Genomic DNA, 16,613 nt, shown 5'->3' with positions numbered 1-16,613 from the left:
ATCGATCTATCAAAATCGTCATAGTTGTTTACATCCACCGCCTTAGGACTATACTGCCACATCTATTATCCCGGGGTCAAGCTATATTTGTGTCAACTCCAACTCCACAATTGCAGCATCACACGACAGGAAACCCCCTTATCTTCCTCGAAATGCCTCCACCAAAAGCAGCAAAGGGTGAATACATCGAGACCGTAAGATAACTCCCTATATTACCCTCCCAATTCACACCAATTCACACCAACTCTACCGACCCACCCCAAAACAAAAAGAACCCCAACCTAACCATCCCAAAACAGGACACAGGAAACAAAATCTCCCGCCGATCTCAAATCCACGGCACACAACACATCATCCTTGGTGGCAAAACGGTAATCCAAGCCGAAGCTGTAATCCGCGGCGACCTGTTCCGCACCGCAACACTCCCCCCATCCACCACCGATGCAAACAACCCTGCTGCACCAGCAGCCCCAAACCCCAGCACGCCTAGCGTTGCGATAACAGTCGGACGATACAGCTACATCTCCAAAAGTGCGATCCTGCGTCCTCCGAGCCGACTACACCGTGGCATTCACTCGTTCTACCCGCTCAAGATTGGCGACCATGTTTTTGTCGGCGAGGGCGCTGTTGTTGAGGCGGCGTCGCTGGGGAATCATGTTCATGTTGGGAAGGGCGCTGCGATAGGCAGTATGGCTATTATTAAGGACTATGCCTATGTGCTTGATGGCGCGGTTGTCCCGCCTGGTATGGTGGTGCCGAGTTGGTGTATTGTTGGTGGGAGGCCGGCGAGGATTGTCGGGGAGGTTGGGGAGGGTTACGGTGTTGAGGGGGCCGAGGGGGGTATGGCTAGGGAGAGGTATCGGGTTGTTGGAAGGCCCTGAGAGTTTGGTGAGTTTGTTCTTTGGTGTTTATTTTCTGGTTTTGTGATACCCCCACTACTACTTTTAATGTTGTTGTGTTTTTGTGAGATCGATTTGTATGTCAATTAATTTTCTCCTATGACAGACAGTCCGGATTTTGTCTGTACATACATACTGCCAAGGATTGAGAGTCAAACAACAAGTACAACTAGCCCATATTCTCCACCTCGACTGCTCGTTTGAGCCGCAGCTTATCATGTTTGTTAGGGATACCAAGCTCTTCAAACGCCATATCATCGATCCAACGTCCATTAGGCTTAACAGACTCACCACGCGACAACTTAGTAGAGAGATACATCCAGTCAAGTGCATTACCCACGGTACTCACTTCATCACTTACATTATGGATGCCGTACTCTGACATACGGAGGTATAGATCGTGATCTGTCCACAGCTCAAACAACCGCTGCGCCACAGCATCGGTATCACCAACATCAACCAGGAATCCATTCTTCCCGTGCGTAACCTGCAACGGGATGCCGCCGGCACGCGTAGCGATGACTGGTTTGCCTTTGTGGATTGCCTCAGAGACTTTTACCTCAAACCCTTCGGATGTAGATAGTTGCAGTGCGACGGTGGCCTTGGAGAGAATGGCATTCAGGACTTGGTCGCATGGCCTCAATCGCACCGCGCAGATCAGGTGGCGGATATCTGGAACTTTTGTGTTCAGGTAGTCGATTATCTCGTCGTAGATTTGTCCTCCGTCGGGATCATCCACTGATCCATGGCCGCAAATTAATAGTTTGGGAGGGACCATATTTGGCGCTTCGAGCACTAGTTTGTTGTAAAATTTCTCGTAGGAGACTAACACATCCAGGATACCCTTTGACGGGTCGAAGCGTGCGATTTGGACGATATATGAATCTGTTTTGTGTTAGTTTTCACCCGAGGACTCCGATGATCGCTGGTGCTGGTTCAGCTACTAACCCTCGGGCCATTGGATAGTTGGCATATCCGCGTTGCGACAGGCTGAGTTGAATATGCGGCCATAGTGCGCGATGTCCCAGTCCCGCATAGTTTTGTTTAGTCCATCCAACCTGTGTCCCCGTCAGCAAGGTGAAAGATGAAAGCATAGTATCAGATCTCTCAGCCCTTACCAGTCAGTTGCTGCAGGCATATAGCCTACCATTTCTTGGGGCACATTCCGTGGCACGAAGGGGCCCACAGGGTGACTGATGAAACAGTCGGCATGTTTAATGTTATCCCACAAAAACTCCCAGGCCTCTGCCTGTGGGGAGCCAGGTTGCGCAACCAGATCACTTCGGATATGGATATGGCTTCGAAAAATGATTGGCCGATCTGGAGCTAGTTTCCTTGAGATGGGGATGAGGCCTGGCATCTGGGGATCGTCGACGATTATGACATCTGCACCGCCCTCTGATGGTGCAAGTAAAGGTCCACCTGATCGGGTCCAGTATCGCCTGGCATTCTCCTCAATCCACTCTTGCAGGAGTTTTTTGTTCTCTGGTGTTAATCGCTCATCACTACGGGCGACACCTTGTAGAATGTTGTGATTCGTTTTGGTTACCCGGAAAACCCCCGGCCGCGGTTTCGGGACGTACCTGCAAGCGTTTAGTTAGTGGTTATTCTTACAATCACACAGATATCTCGGTACAGGCACGGACACACCATTTGATGTCAGTGCCTAGACAATGTGAGAATCGCAAGAGAGCGTGCCGCATTAAAGCCACGCCACCACCCTGAGGTGTGGAACTAAAAAATGCCACTTTGACATTACGTTCTTTCAATTCAGTGGCGTAGCGTTGCACTGCGCTCCAAGTTCTATCCGAGACTGTTTTCTGGAAATCACTCAGGTCCGCAAGTCGCACATGGTAAGCTGTGTCCACTTCCACAAGCCCGAGGAAGCCCACTTGCAACAGAGGCGTGTTTTCCGGTCCAAATAGTCTGTATTTAATCAGACTCAATGACTCCTTTATGATATTGAACGGGACCAACCAACCTAACACCTTTTCGTGCCATGGATTCAGCCTGTTCATCGATCGTCTTTTCATCCCATCCATTGGATTTTGGGTTTCGGCTCTCACTAGCCTGTTCGATGCTGACTCTGTCGATTAGGGTTGCATTTGACATGACCAATGGCACGATGTCGAGCTCCGCCCAAAGGCGAGGACACAGTCGAGGGCAGTGCTTTGCAACCTGTTCAGGCATTGATATTCCTACAATTTTCTCCAGATGGTGCATAGAGTAATCCTTCAGCTCAGAAATGATGAAGTCGGTAGCTTGCTCTGCGGATGCTTGACCATTTGAAAACTGTTTCTCAATGAAGTCTAGTAAATATGTAGTGTCCCGAATTGCAATTGCTATAGTCGATGTATAGTGATCTTCAAAGTTGCTGGAGACACCAGCGTAGATAGTCTAGTATACTGTTAGTATTCTCATGGAGTGGCTCCTACTGCTACTTCAGAAATGTTCATACATCTGACGGCGGCCCTAACCAAGCGTTGCGCTCGTACTGTAGCGCCAGTCGACGCTGCTGCGTGACTGAGGCATGGCGTTCGAACTTGTGTCCTTCACCAGGCATGATTTTTAGGAGTCTCAAACAATTAAAATTATTCCAAGACAGAAATAAAAAAGAGAGCTATCAGCTATATATGTCAACCACCTGTGTGACTTCATTTGGCCATGACGTAACGACATTCCACAAGCTGAAGATGGACGGGGATCTAAAGTGGCACGACAACCCATGCTTCAAAGCTATTGGTATTGCCTTATGAAATATTTTGGTAATATACTGACTACATCTGGATATGTATGTAGTAGAAGTGCAAGTGTCATTGAGTATGTTATACGAATCACATGCTACACTATATACTATCGGAGTAATAATTCCTCCGATGCCGATCATCAGCAGGGAAAGGCCACAACCACGGGTCTTGGCCATTTTTATAACATCGAAGTGTTTTGATAGATGGACTTCCATTCTCATTGGCATCGATTGAGCAATGGACAAATCAAGGTTGAGAGAGTGATATATATGAAACTAATACGAGGATGAAATTGCCTAGTGTACCTCGTGGCCGCGGGCTATGATGAGTAAGCCCAGTCCAAGCCCCTTTTCTAGGTTCCCCCGCCCTCAGGGAAATTGGATTGAAGATCCTCACGCACCAACGCACCTTCTTTTTCTTTTTTCAATCCTTTTGTTGGCGGAGCTGTCTGAATTGAACTCACTTTGTACGGAGACATCTGGTGTCTTTCATCCTCTTTAACAAACCCGCAATTCATACGCGGGTCGCAATTGTTGATATTCCGCCAAACAGCTCCTGAGCACGTCCGACACCGCGTCAACTCCCGCAAAAATGGGTGGACAAGTATCTAAGATGATGGGCAAGATCTTCGGGACCAAGGAAATGCGTATCCTCATGTTGGGTTTGGATGCTGCTGGAAAGACGAGTATGTTTCCTGAGCCTTTATTGGAGACCTCGGTCAAGATTGGCTAACATTCCTTCCAGCAATTCTCTACAAACTTAAACTCAGCAACCAGGATGTGACCACCATTCCCACCGTCGGATTCAACGTCGAGAGCGTGACCTACAAGAATGTCAAGTTCAATGTCTGGGATGTCGGTGGTCAGGACAAGATCCGACCGCTTTGGAGACACTATTACTCTGGTACACAAGGATTGATCTTCGTGGTTGATTCCAGCGATACGGCGCGTGTGGAGGAGGCTCGCTCGGAATTGCACAAGATCATCAACGATCGTGAAATGAAGGATGCTCTGCTTTTGGTGTTCGCCAACAAGCAAGACATTCCCGGCCGTGCGTATCTCCCGTTCCTGAAATTTAATGAACCTCCCCACTGACCCACTTCTAGACTTGAGCCCAGAGGAAGTTACTCAGCAGCTTCAATTGACTAAGCTCAAGGACAAGCTGTGGTACGTTGCGCCTAGTGTTGCAACAGATGGAACAGGTATTTTCGAGGGTCTTGTAAGTCGTGTCCCGGATCTATCTACTTGGGAATCTCAATCTAACCGTGCTATCTCTTGCTAGGCTTGGCTCTCAAACAATGTCAAGACCCAGCCCCAGAAATAAGATACACCGCTGTGATTTCGAGAGGCTCTCCTAGAGCAGCTTCGTTGTACAACATCTCGCATTATCAAGTGTTTTTCTCTTTTCTCTTCATGTCCGTGTTCTGATGACAAGACGACGCAGCATTTGGGCTTTTATTTTCGTGGTCTTTTATTTGTTGGCCTTAGTTATCTCGTTGCTTTTTCCATTGTTTATCTTCACTTCTATGATATCCCCTCTGTTCTTATATGGGCTTGTTGGGTCCAATTTAATACTTTAATTTGAATATGCTCTTTACCTATCGTTGTTATTGTTTGTATACCCTCTGTCAATTGTGGATGCGCTTCCTTATATACATAGTTGCTACAACGGAGACAGACAAGTTCTGGCATTGGTTATAGAAAATAGAAACAAATGACATACTTCTGATTCAAATGTGTGATCAAATTCCCATCTCGTTTCCACGGAGCCGACCTCCGCATTAGATCTAGATGTTCATATAGCCGTGGATCAATTCCAACCCAGTCACCTTGTTTCTCCTCCTACCTCAACATGACGATGGCGGAAGTTGTTCCCCCGTCCTGGAGAAATATAAATAGAATGACAGTTTAGAGTCGACTCTTGCAAGAGCCTCTTTCTATCTACAATCATCGAAAGACTGTCTTACTCTATTTGTTCACTCAAATCTGCACAAGTCAGTACATCTTCTCGAGATATTCAAGTTCACAACTCCCACGCCAGTCACTACCACTATCACTATCACCATTAGCCCAAAAGTAACAATGCCAATGCCTCGCTACAAAGAAGGAGACAAGGTTAGTTACAAACCGGTCGGCGGTATGATGCACCTTTTTCTATAAGATACATATTTGTCTTGGAGAGATGAACCACCTTCTAACAAAATATAATAGGGGCGCAATCTAGGACCAGTAAAAGCGTCGGACTTATTCTTGAAAACTTGGGGGGCCGTAGCTCGTCAGACGACGAGCCACGCTATAAAATCGAGAACATGCACACCCACAAGAGCTCCAATATCAAGGAGGGCAACATTGAGGGACCGGCAGAGTAAGCCGTTGTCTTTTGGGTGGAGGAGATGTATATAGACTTAGCATACTAAATTGAGCTAAACTGCTTTGTCTAATGGTTTTGAAAGATATAGCTAAATTTGGCTTATTGTCATAGTATTGATGTTTTGCGCTATATGAAAAAGGTAGCAGGATGGTTGGAAGCGCCAACAAGAGCATTATTTATATTGAGGTCTTCAGGTTTCCATGTTGTAACTGGTAGACATTTAGAGATTCAGTCAGTTGTGTATGTATTCTTCAACAGCCTGAATGACGTAAAAATGTGATCAAAAGCCCAAGAGAGATCCCTGCACATTTGATACGTTTGATTGGTTTCGTCACCACAACTTCAAACGAAATGCAAGTTCGTTCAAATGAATTTCAACCAATTTGACTATCTGCAGCAGGTTACAAAGCAGGTATCAGTGAAACTGTTCACACTCAAAGGGAAAGAGTATACTGATGCCTAATTCTCCTAGACGATGACCGACTTTCCACCGCCGGGAACCACCATCAAGACAAGGGGTTTCAGAGAAGTGTGCGAGGTTGATGGCCGTACATACTTCAGGAAGAGGGGTGCCCGGGAGTGGACTGAGGACACTTCTAATCCAGAGGAGTTGAAACCACCTGTGGAAAATCCCCATCTCTATCTCTATCTCGTCCAAGAAGAACAGGCCCCCGGAGAGCCCAACTACTGGGCACTATTTCTTGCCGACGAGAACGAGCCTGACTATGGCTATGTTTACCAAGTCACGGGTGATGCAGAGGACATGAAATACGATCCGTCGGCTGAAAAGATCAATGTCGTTGACGCTGGCCTCACTTCCAACGTCTATACGCTGGCTGTTGTGTCTCAAGAACAGGCCAGGGCAGCGAGGCTGGTGAAACAAGCTGCCGAGGAGGTACTTCCTCCACAAGCGGAAAATCGCAAGTCTGTTACGGAGAATTGCCAGGGGTGGACAGTGCGTGTTATTAAGAGGCTGGTTAAAGAGAAGATTGTTATGCCTCAAAAGCTTGAGTTGGCAAGGTCCTTGATGCAGGGTGTTTGATCAAAAGGCTACTGCTGCGCCTCGCGTTTCATACAATCAGACAGGAACTGTTATTGATTCTTGCATTACAACGGGAGGAGAAGAAAGAATTTGAACTGAACAGAAACTCGTTGACTATGTTCAAAAATATCAAGTGCTTACTCAGACAAATATCATAACCTTCATCCAAGGTATCTAGTAAACAAGCGCCTGAAAACCAAAAATCCCAAACACCTGCTATGTTTGTTGAAAAGTAACGAGGGGAATGGCATTCTCAATGAAAATTTTAACAGAAAGGGGTCTTAATTTTTTACGCTCAAACACTTTAAGCCTGGTTGGGCCAGATATCATTGGCAATATCACGAACCAGCTGCAGTTTGTTGATCATGCCGTCCCAATCAATAGCATTACCCTCACGATGAGAAGCAAAACCACACTGCGGGCTAACACCGACCTGGTTAAGTGCAGCATCGAGGGAGATGTTGTTACCCTCAGCGATGAACTTAGCAGCATCAATGACACGCTTCTTCATCTCCTCCTTATCCTCAAGCTTGGCGAACTTGCTAGTGACAACACCCAGAATGACGTTCTTGTGGGTGGGCAGGAACTTGAGAGGCTCGAAGCCACCGGCGCGGGGGGTGTCATACTCGAGGTAGTAGGTGTGGACGTTCAGCTCCTGGAAGAGCTTGATGGCGATACGATCGTAGCCGCCTTCGGAGAAGTGACGGCTGCCGACAAAGTTACCGCGGCAAAGGTGAACACCCACGTGCATATCGGCGGGCAGGTTCGTGAAACAGTCATTGTATTGCTTGATATACTTCTCGAACATGGTATCGGCGGAGTACACGTTCAGAGGGTCCTCCTTGAAGCCATTGAGGAACTTATCAGAGCAGAAGTCTGAGTAGAAGGTTAGTTTAGTCAATCGATATTTGCTGCATGGGTACATCTTACAAGCCAGGTTAGGGTCGTCGAATTGAACGTTACGGCAGCCAGCGTCATACAAAATCTGAAGCTCGGCCTGGTAGGCCTTGGCGATGTCGCCGAAATAATCCTCGTCGTTGGTGTATACAGACTTGGGGTAAGCCTTGCCCTCACGGTAGCGCAGGTGGTACCAGTTAGGTGCGGCAAGAGTGATCTTCAGGTTTCCGACCTCGTTGGCAGGGACCTGGCTGGCGAGATACTTGAACTGGTCAATGTAGGTGCTACCAACGTGCTTGATCTTGCCGGTACAGATGACACTCTCGCCGGGCTTGTGTCCGGCCTCTAAAAATGCGGCGATATCGGGGGCATAGGGACGGAAGTCATCCACATCAACATCGTTGACCTCCTCGAAGCCGTCCAACCCGGGGAAGAAAGTACCCCAGAACACTATATCTGTCAACGCGACTCGTCCAATGGCTCTTCGGATCTCTTACTGTGACGGCGGTACTCGCCGTCGGACATGGCAGCATAGCCAAGCTTCTGCTGGGTCTCAACGATGGCCTTGATTTCCTTGTCCTCGGAAGCGGTCAGTTGCGACTCAGGGATCTTCCCAGCCTCGAAAGCGAGCTTGGTGTCAAGAAGCTGGTCCGGACGTAAGAGAGAGCCCAAGTGCTCTGCGCGGAAAGGGGGACGCTGGTGAAGTTGAGGAGCCATTGTGAATGGAGTATGTAGATTGACTGCAAGAGATGATGAGCGTTGTTTCCATAAGATGGTTTCCATAAGATGCGACAGTATCTTACCTTAAAGATCTACCCGAATAAATGAATATGAGAAGAAAGAAAGGAAGTTTGGGGAACATATGAATTAAAAGAGGGGCATGGCATTGCCATTGCTATCTCATTCGGGGCGCTCTACAACGAATCCAGCCGTGATAGGCATTGCCCCACAGGAAAACGCTGAGGCTCTCCACATTTTTGGCTGGTTTTCCCTGTGATTTTCCTAGTGTCCTCCTATTTGTAGCTTGCATGCCGATATCCCCATTGTTTTGGGCGGTTAGGGCAGTAATCCCATTTTAAGAAGCAATTGTTCATATCACAGACTTAACGATGAGCCTATACAGACATAGGTATATGATAATATGATAATATGACAATGCGGGGGTGAAATTGTTCCACATTATCTCCGACAAAGGCCTTGACTTGCCCAGGAGGTCTCGGATCTATTAGAGTGCACGGACCACGAGGTTGCCCGCCTCTATACATTTTCTGTAGTCCCCTGAACATTTGTATCTATTTGTCCTATCCCCCGATTCCTCTTCCAATCTACTCTTTTCAACAGAGCTCCCACAACTACAATAACTCTCATTTGGCAAAAGCCATTGGAAAGACCATCCGCTGAGTCACCGATTACAAAAAGTTCAGTGGAGCCAGCCCATCGATTGGAGTGGGGAAGCCCGGCACTTCACTTCCATTCTCTCAGCCGACAACTACTCCCATCCAGTCTACTAGTGCACTTTAGTATACTGTCATACCGGGCAGTACGGAATACTGAATATCCAATTGCTAGTAATGTGGGGCGAGACCCTCGACATGAGCAATTTGCCATGTCTGTGCTAGCCTCTCCTTTGGAACTCCTCCCCAATGAGCTTCTAGACCAAATTATCTGCTATGTATCCACGAAGCCACCATCATTTGAACAACTACATCATACACCGAATTTGAAGCTCACCGAATCTCCTACAAAAGACCTCAAGCATCTCGAGCTGTGCTCACGGCGCCTATTTCAACTTGTGCGGCCTCAACTATTTACTCATGTCCGACTCAACCTCCATGATGAACCCGACTTCCACTCATTTATTATCAAGTCGGATCTCTGTCAACATGTGACATCTCTCGTCGCAATCGTGGATGAAAACCCAGATCGTCAGGTCGACCCATTTTGGTGGCGCCGAGTCTTCCGCTATCTAGACCCTCGCCGTGTTCTAGTAATAGGGCCTCCAGTCTTCATTGGCAACACTCTAGCTAGCCCGATCAATGATGGACACCACTGGGCATTTGATATGCCCCTCCAGATCCTGCTTTTGGAACGGGAGTGCAAACCCCGTGATTCATCCCAGCTACCTGACCTGGAGAACTGTACTAGTCTTCTAGCATCCCGACCATGGACATCGATGACTTTTAACGAGTCATCTTCTCTGAAAGCATACAACCACTACGAGTACTTCCTTTCATGTGTCCCATCTGTTCTTGCAGAGTGGGGTACAAGTGGCATACGCGGATCAACCCGTACGCTTCAACGCCCAATTGACCTGCCAATTCTCTTACGCGGCCTCACATACTTTTCCTACACAGCCGTCTTTCCATTTTACAATCACTCGCAAATTGTACTGGATGCTGTCGTGAAGATGCGTTGTCTGCAACGCCTTGATGTACGGCTGGCTCCCCCTCAGGATAATCATATTACTGAGCTTGAACAACGAGGGTCCATGGATCCTAACGATCCGTGGATGGAACTTGTTACCTCATACTCTCTGATTGGGTATACTGTGAATAATCTGCCCTGTTTGAAAGAGTTCAGGTGCGGCGACCTGCATGTGGAGGCCATGCGGCAGGATCTGCTAGCCGTTTTGGACGATGTCATCGGGGACGGGGGTTGGGTGCATGATGGGCGTGGAGTGTGGAGGCGAGCTTGACCATTTTTCCATAGCAATGTATCGTTAGCATTTTATTAACTATCCATTTCTACCATAATACATGAAATCTTTACTCCATGGCCAAAATCAATTTCAAGAGATTATTCTGTATTGAATGTTCAAGTACAACTTAGACAAACGGAGGGAAGCTCATAGGTGAGGCTAGACCAAATCGGGGGATGTTGTATCCACTTTTGCTTTTGTCTCCACCACTCGCTCTTCGCTTCTTCTACTCCGTGCATACTTGTATCCTGATATCGGATCCATGACAACCTGACGAGGCTTTATATGCAGTGAGCCATGTCGAGCGCACCAAATGTCTACTCAGCAGAGCCTGCATTCCCGGTCCTTGCTGATTCTCTACTCCGACAATCAGAGCCAATGGAAAATACAGCTCCTCCTTCAAATAAGACAACGGCAAAAACCGACTGGAACCTCAAGAATGATTGGAAGCACGGTATCCAATCCTCCGAGGCTGCAGTCTTTCGGTGCGGGGTTGTCCTCGGCTTGTCCAGGCTGCGAATGAGAAGCAACGAAAGCAACGAGTATATCGGACAGGTATGACTGGCCCAATACATCTCGCTGTACATTCTCAATTAGACTAAAATTACTCTAGGTTCCTCGATGCATTCTCACAAACCAACTACGGAGTATCCATCCATCATCTGAACCGAGCGCATTCATTATTCACCCACGAAGTTTCGAGGCTTTTGCCCCACGGACTCTACTTAATGAGCTGCAGTCTTCTTTCCATGACCAACCTGGTCTACCAACAGATGATGCAATCCGTAGACTTGACTCTGTGCAGTTACTTCCCGTGCACAACTTCACCAATGCTGCACAGGCCATCGTTAAGGTCTCGGAAGCGTTGCATGAGATCCAAAAAAACCGAGAAAAGCAGAGAACCCCGACAGACACAAGCCCGTCCACCAACAATCCCATTATCCTTATTGTCGTGGGTCTCGATACCCTGACCGAAGGAGTAATTCGAGCATCCAACCCGGCTCGAGGTGCGGCCATTCTGACAGCTACACTCCGCACCTTGACGCGTTTGTCTCGTGTGCACGCCTCTCATCTCTCAATCATTCTTGTCAATACTAATGGACTGGGAACTATGAATCCAGAGTGGGATAAAAATCAGCCGTCGACTGGAAACGCTACTACCTATGGAAATAGTGCTGCGAGGCAGCCGCTGGAAGATGGAATCCACTCCATCTTCCATTCGGACATCCCCTCCCTGTTTCCCACCTTGCTCATGAAGACGTTAGACCAAGGCATCGATACCTATCTATTGCTCTCTGATTTGAGAGGAGCCCAGATAGTCGAAGTGATCAAAGATCGAGTTGGTACGAGTCTAGGCAAGTGGGGAATATGGAATGAGCAATGAATGATAAAATTTGCCATGATGTCGCTGTCAGAAAAAGATGGCCTTGATCGATCTCGATGCAATTGTTCATACTCTTACAAAAAATTACCTTCAAACATGTCAGATCCGCCCCTCGCAAAGCGCCGCTTTGTATGCAATTGGCCCAAAACCCTGGCCACTATCATCCTGCTATATTAAAATCTGCAAAATTCCAACTCCAGTCCATGAGTATTTCTTGCCTCTCCGCAATCAAGGGGTATCAAGCTTTTGTTTTGTGGAATCTGGCTGGCCATGGAATACTCTTGAGAAAATCAGTTCGACGTTCAAGCCTGATTATCCTTCTCGGCCCATCGTCTCATCACACCCCGCTCCACCACAGACCGACCTTCCTCCTCACACTTGGCGAGGTCCTGCTCTGCCGTTTCCTCCTCGAAGAGTATATCCTGCTGCTGCACTTTGACCCACTGCTTGTGTCTCTCGCAGCGTTTCTTAGTGCAAACACCACGTGTCCAGAATGTGATATCGTCGTCACCGTCACCGTTCATCGCCGTGTCCCCGTCGGCATCGGTGCCAGCCGAAGAACTCACAGCCAAAGCTTCAGCCGTTCCCTCCGCAAGAGCTTTCTTTCCAGCGTCGGAGAGGCGCCATTCATCGAATTCTTCGTCGGACCACGAGAGTCGCGAGTCAAAGCCACAGATATCCTTCCATCCGCCCTTCGGCTCGTGCTGCTTCAGTTTCTCTACTACACCCTTGGCACGTGGCTTGAGAAGTGTGAGGAAAGTTGTGCGTGCAGCAAGCATGTCCTTGCGATGAAGGAGCTCGTCACGCTGCGTGCGCAGCTTTTCTATCTTCGCAATCTCATCGTGCGAGTATTCCAAGCCGGCGGCATGGACGTCGACTCCCAACCACCTGCCACTCTGCGGCTTTGATTCGGTTTTGACTCCAGCCACAGCAAGTTCTTTTTGGTCTACCCGTGGTGGCGGGGAGATGATGCGATCTCCGAGCTTTCGGAATTCCTGTGTAGATGCTACACCCATAATGGCTGCTTTTAGGTCTCCGGCTGTAAGAATGCCACCCATGCTACCCAGGTCTTCGAACAGACCATTCGTCTGACCGGCACGATGTTTAAGCTGTTGAGTCTGTTGACGCATGAATTCCCGGCCGTGGTCATCGCAGCAGTATTTGCTCGGGGGCTTCGTCTTGGCGCGCGCTGGTTTTCGGCATTCGACTAGACGGCACATTGGTTTCCATATTGTGCATCCCTTTCCTTCGCTTACGCATTTCGGGCCTAGTGTTTGAAGTTAGTTTTGAATAGAATAGAGCCGTTGCTCATTGACACTTACAGATATACCGCTCAATCAGATCTGCATCTCTAGGATCGATATTGACGCATTTTCCATGGTACCAGTCATCACAGTCGCCGTCACACCCGATCATCCACGTATGGTTATCAGGTCGGCGGCAAATACAGAAGATGGCGTTTTCGTCAAAGCTGTCGGAGTCGTCATCTTCCTGGGCAGCAGCTGGTTTGGGCCCTTTCTTCTTTTTCTTCTGTGGCTTTTTCTTCTCCTCGGGAGGTGGTGACCCTGCTATCGAGACAGAGCTCTGCTTCTTGGCGGGTGTTTTGCTGGCCCGGGAAACTGGTGTGTTGGAACGCCGCCCATCAACGCTGTCTGCGTCCGGGTCATTCACCTTGCGCTTCTTAGCGGCAGGTTTTTTTGCAGTTCCCTTTTTGCTAGTGCTTGTCGGGGGCCTTTTGTTTCCTGCTTTGATGGAATTTGCTGGGGAGGAGCGGTCGGATGATGACGCTCTTGATGTCAGCCCGTGCTTGAGGTTCGCCACTGTTTTGGACGTTGCGTAGTCGGCTGTGCCATCAAAACCCAGTGAATGTGTGTCCAAGTCGTCGCTCGCTGGGAATTTGTCGAGGGTAGAGTTTGTAGGTTCGGTTTTGACTGACGGCAGGGGTGTGTCTTGGTTTGCCACTAGCGGGATGCCCTTGCTGGGGTCGTAGGCATCATCGTAGAGGTCGGTCCAAGTCGCGCTCTTCTCAGAACTGGTCACGCCATTTTGAGATGCAGGCCCTAGATCCCTGAAGAGTCGGTGGACCTTCTTGGCTCTGACGGTGCCAAAATATCCGCATTGTCGCCAGCCAGCAATCCCCACCACCCGGTTGTCCTGGATAATGATATTGCTCGGAACGAAGTTGTTGTGTGTCAAAGATAGTTCCTCTTCCTTGCCTTTTTCTGTGAATAGGATATCTCGTTCGCGAGTCTCGACGGAGGGTGGAATTTGGGAATTGAGTTCACGGCATATATAGGACGGTTCGTCTTGGGGGGAATCGATTGTTCCGAGTCGTTGGAGGATCTGGCGACACTGGTTTTTGAAAATATCGATCTGCTCTGCGTCAAGATATCTCCACGCAACTTCTAGCGAGACGCCCGCAATGCGGGACTCGATTGTCACATTCCTCCCCTCAATCGTCCCGCAAAAATATACCACTGGCACTGTAACTCCAATCTCTCTGAGCGAGTCTTCTGCCTTCTGGGCAGCTGACAGTTCATTCGTATTCACGGATGAGTAACTCTCAGCCGCCGCTCCATCGGCGAGTTGGCGGTCAACCCAAATAATTATACTTCCAGCCGCGAATGCCTCCCTCGGCCCTGATATATTGAGTGAGTGTTCCGGGGTACAGTATTGCTGCGCGACCTTCTCCCAAAACGAGTTCACGGCCGGGTCAGACCGATACCAGTTCATGAAGCGAGGGGTGAAATCGTCGGCGCGGGGTGTGTAGCGGCCATACTGCGCACTTTGGGAAATAAACGGGTCATTGCTGGGAATGTGATCAGGGTTCGTTTCGTAGGGGTTGGTTGTAGACTTTTTGGCCGCGGAGCCGTTCGCGTGGTTTGCGCCGGCGGCCGCCTCCATCTCCGCCATGGCTGCCACGAGTGGAGCGGAGAGGTCTATTTTGCGCAGGTTCGAGAAAGTAGCTCTAGACTAATTGCCGTTCGTATTTGTGAGAAATGAAGCTTGGGTGGACTCCAGGAGGTTCAAATATGCGAGCGAAGATCGCGCGGGCAAAACTAAACCGATATAAGTTCCACCGAGACTGCTGGAGACATTATGCGGATTGCATCGAGGGTGTAGAGTATTGCAGATGACTTTTCGGGATTTTTCTTGTCTGTGCGATCCCACTTATGCGATTGGGAGAGTGCTCTCGGTGGTCTTGTGTTGACTGTTGAATTCTCGCGGGTTGAAGGGTTGGCGCGATCCCACCGCCGATCGAAGAAATGGGGTCTGGTCCAATCTCTTCCCTGGGATTGCTTGGTTGATAGTTATAAGGAGGAAACAATCTGAAACCCTCCCTTAAACTTACAGATTGTTTGATTCCAGCTTGATTCAATGTCCAGTGCCTTGAGGTCTGGGTTGAACATTGTCGGAGTTGCGGACTGGGCGCGAAGGCGGTGAGCAGATCCCGGACACGCGACAGCGACTTCCTCAACTTCACTTTCTACTTCACTTCTTCCACTTCACTTCTACTCCTCCACAGATAAGTCCTGAAGAGAGCAAACTACTTGTGTCAAATATACTGGACGTGCGAATGTCCCTAGCTCAACTAGAGATCTCTACGGTAAAAACAGAGAATATTAGTGTCAGACCGGGACCCAGTACTGATATAGAAGAGCACGAGATCTGACAACGGTCACCCTCTTTGTCTGCAAATTGGCACTAGAAATGTAGCAATTTTGGTACTAATGCTGCAATTCTTTCACTGCCTTTCGGTTGCCTTTCGGTCCTAAATGGTCGATAATCATTTGAATATTAACAACTTGCATCATGTACCCTATCACTCTTCAAGCCTTCCAATGTGTCATTATAAATATAACTTCATCCATGGAACGCGTATGTGTTGAAATGCGCTCTTGTTGTACCTTGGATTCCACATTAATGCCATCCACTCTTGTAGGGCTTGCAGATAAATAGCTACATAGCCATCCATCAGACTAGGTAAGTAGCTATCGCGTTGTTACGCTCGATGATGCTACCACTGCCCATTATAGTAAATTTCCAGCTTTCCAGCCAATTCCAATTGCCTTCATCACCTTGCTGAGGAAAGACACAATGATTGGTTTCAAGATACAGAGGCCGATGGCGCACGGTGGGATTTGTCAAACGGTGTAACTATTGCCTATTTTTCACATGCTAAATTAGAGATTGCGGCTGGTTTTCAAAGGGTTTATTAAGAGAACTAATTAGATACTTGCACTGAAGTGTAGATGCATCCAAATTCCAGCAATGAATTCAAGCATGAGTGAGATGGCAATGTGCTTTCACCTTGGTTATATAGACGTTCACGCATATATAAAACGGGAGACATCTACAGGTGTAAATACTCAGCCAAATGCAAAGATTCGGCAGATAATAATAACCACCAGCCTTAACGTAATGAACAATCGAGCCCTCTCGAGGGGGGTTGTGTTTAGGTCATTTCTAATTGCTTTCTTTGTGCTCAGGCCAAAAGTATGGCTGGCATCTCACCGGCCTCTCTTCAAAGGGCAATTTTATTCCAAATGCAGATATAGGCACAGGTCTGCCAAAT

At 48.3% G+C, this 16,613-nt stretch overlaps 9 protein-coding genes across 9 annotated transcripts; 6 read left to right on the top strand and 3 right to left on the bottom strand.

The window, feature by feature from the left end:
* Window positions 1-152: 152 nt before the first annotated feature.
* On the top strand, window positions 153-881 carry PEX2_077560 (dynactin subunit 5; the record flags this gene model as incomplete). Its single annotated transcript, XM_016745026.1, has 2 exons — window positions 153-194; window positions 300-881. The coding sequence occupies 2 exons, from the start codon at window positions 153-155 to the stop codon at window positions 879-881; spliced, it is 624 nt and encodes a 207-aa protein (XP_016597944.1).
* A 187-nt stretch (window positions 882-1,068) lies between these two features.
* ccg9 (putative trehalose synthase (Ccg-9)) lies at window positions 1,069-3,462 on the bottom strand (the record flags this gene model as incomplete). The annotated part of the gene is made up of 6 exons (XM_016745025.1): window positions 1,069-1,784; window positions 1,848-1,957; window positions 2,018-2,482; window positions 2,550-2,825; window positions 2,881-3,296; window positions 3,358-3,462. 6 exons carry the CDS (start codon window positions 3,460-3,462, stop codon window positions 1,069-1,071), a joined length of 2,088 nt encoding a protein of 695 aa, XP_016597943.1.
* A 775-nt stretch (window positions 3,463-4,237) lies between these two features.
* Window positions 4,238-4,969, top strand: PEX2_077540 (ADP-ribosylation factor family protein; the record flags this gene model as incomplete). Its single annotated transcript, XM_016745024.1, has 4 exons — window positions 4,238-4,331; window positions 4,391-4,696; window positions 4,752-4,864; window positions 4,928-4,969. The coding sequence occupies 4 exons, from the start codon at window positions 4,238-4,240 to the stop codon at window positions 4,967-4,969; spliced, it is 555 nt and encodes a 184-aa protein (XP_016597942.1).
* Window positions 4,970-5,733: 764 nt separating this feature from the next.
* On the top strand, window positions 5,734-6,014 carry PEX2_077530 (uncharacterized protein; the record flags this gene model as incomplete). Its single annotated transcript, XM_016745023.1, has 2 exons — window positions 5,734-5,782; window positions 5,857-6,014. The coding sequence occupies 2 exons, from the start codon at window positions 5,734-5,736 to the stop codon at window positions 6,012-6,014; spliced, it is 207 nt and encodes a 68-aa protein (XP_016597941.1).
* A 369-nt stretch (window positions 6,015-6,383) lies between these two features.
* PEX2_077520 (uncharacterized protein) lies at window positions 6,384-7,058 on the top strand (the record flags this gene model as incomplete). The annotated part of the gene is made up of 2 exons (XM_016745022.1): window positions 6,384-6,428; window positions 6,489-7,058. 2 exons carry the CDS (start codon window positions 6,384-6,386, stop codon window positions 7,056-7,058), a joined length of 615 nt encoding a protein of 204 aa, XP_016597940.1.
* Window positions 7,059-7,362: 304 nt separating this feature from the next.
* PEX2_077510 (cobalamin-independent methionine synthase II family protein) lies at window positions 7,363-8,672 on the bottom strand (the record flags this gene model as incomplete). The annotated part of the gene is made up of 3 exons (XM_016745021.1): window positions 7,363-7,934; window positions 7,989-8,405; window positions 8,453-8,672. 3 exons carry the CDS (start codon window positions 8,670-8,672, stop codon window positions 7,363-7,365), a joined length of 1,209 nt encoding a protein of 402 aa, XP_016597939.1.
* Window positions 8,673-9,561: 889 nt separating this feature from the next.
* Window positions 9,562-10,650, top strand: PEX2_077500 (F-box domain protein; the record flags this gene model as incomplete). Its single annotated transcript, XM_016745020.1, has 1 exon — window positions 9,562-10,650. One exon carries the CDS (start codon window positions 9,562-9,564, stop codon window positions 10,648-10,650), a length of 1,089 nt encoding a protein of 362 aa, XP_016597938.1.
* Window positions 10,651-11,031: 381 nt separating this feature from the next.
* On the top strand, window positions 11,032-12,037 carry PEX2_077490 (uncharacterized protein; the record flags this gene model as incomplete). The annotated part of the gene is made up of 2 exons (XM_016745019.1): window positions 11,032-11,208; window positions 11,267-12,037. The coding sequence occupies 2 exons, from the start codon at window positions 11,032-11,034 to the stop codon at window positions 12,035-12,037; spliced, it is 948 nt and encodes a 315-aa protein (XP_016597937.1).
* Window positions 12,038-12,339: 302 nt separating this feature from the next.
* Window positions 12,340-15,447, bottom strand: PEX2_077480 (putative PHD transcription factor; the record flags this gene model as incomplete). Its single annotated transcript, XM_016745018.1, has 3 exons — window positions 12,340-13,304; window positions 13,360-14,976; window positions 15,390-15,447. The coding sequence occupies 3 exons, from the start codon at window positions 15,445-15,447 to the stop codon at window positions 12,340-12,342; spliced, it is 2,640 nt and encodes an 879-aa protein (XP_016597936.1).
* Between the last annotated feature and the right edge of the window lie 1,166 nt (window positions 15,448-16,613).

This window comes from Penicillium expansum, assembly GCF_000769745.1.
Source record: "Penicillium expansum strain MD-8 chromosome Unknown contig268, whole genome shotgun sequence".
NCBI classification, from domain to species: domain Eukaryota; kingdom Fungi; phylum Ascomycota; class Eurotiomycetes; order Eurotiales; family Aspergillaceae; genus Penicillium; species Penicillium expansum.
The sequence above is the reverse complement of the archived record's forward strand: the minus strand, read 5'-3'. Positions and strand labels throughout refer to the sequence as shown.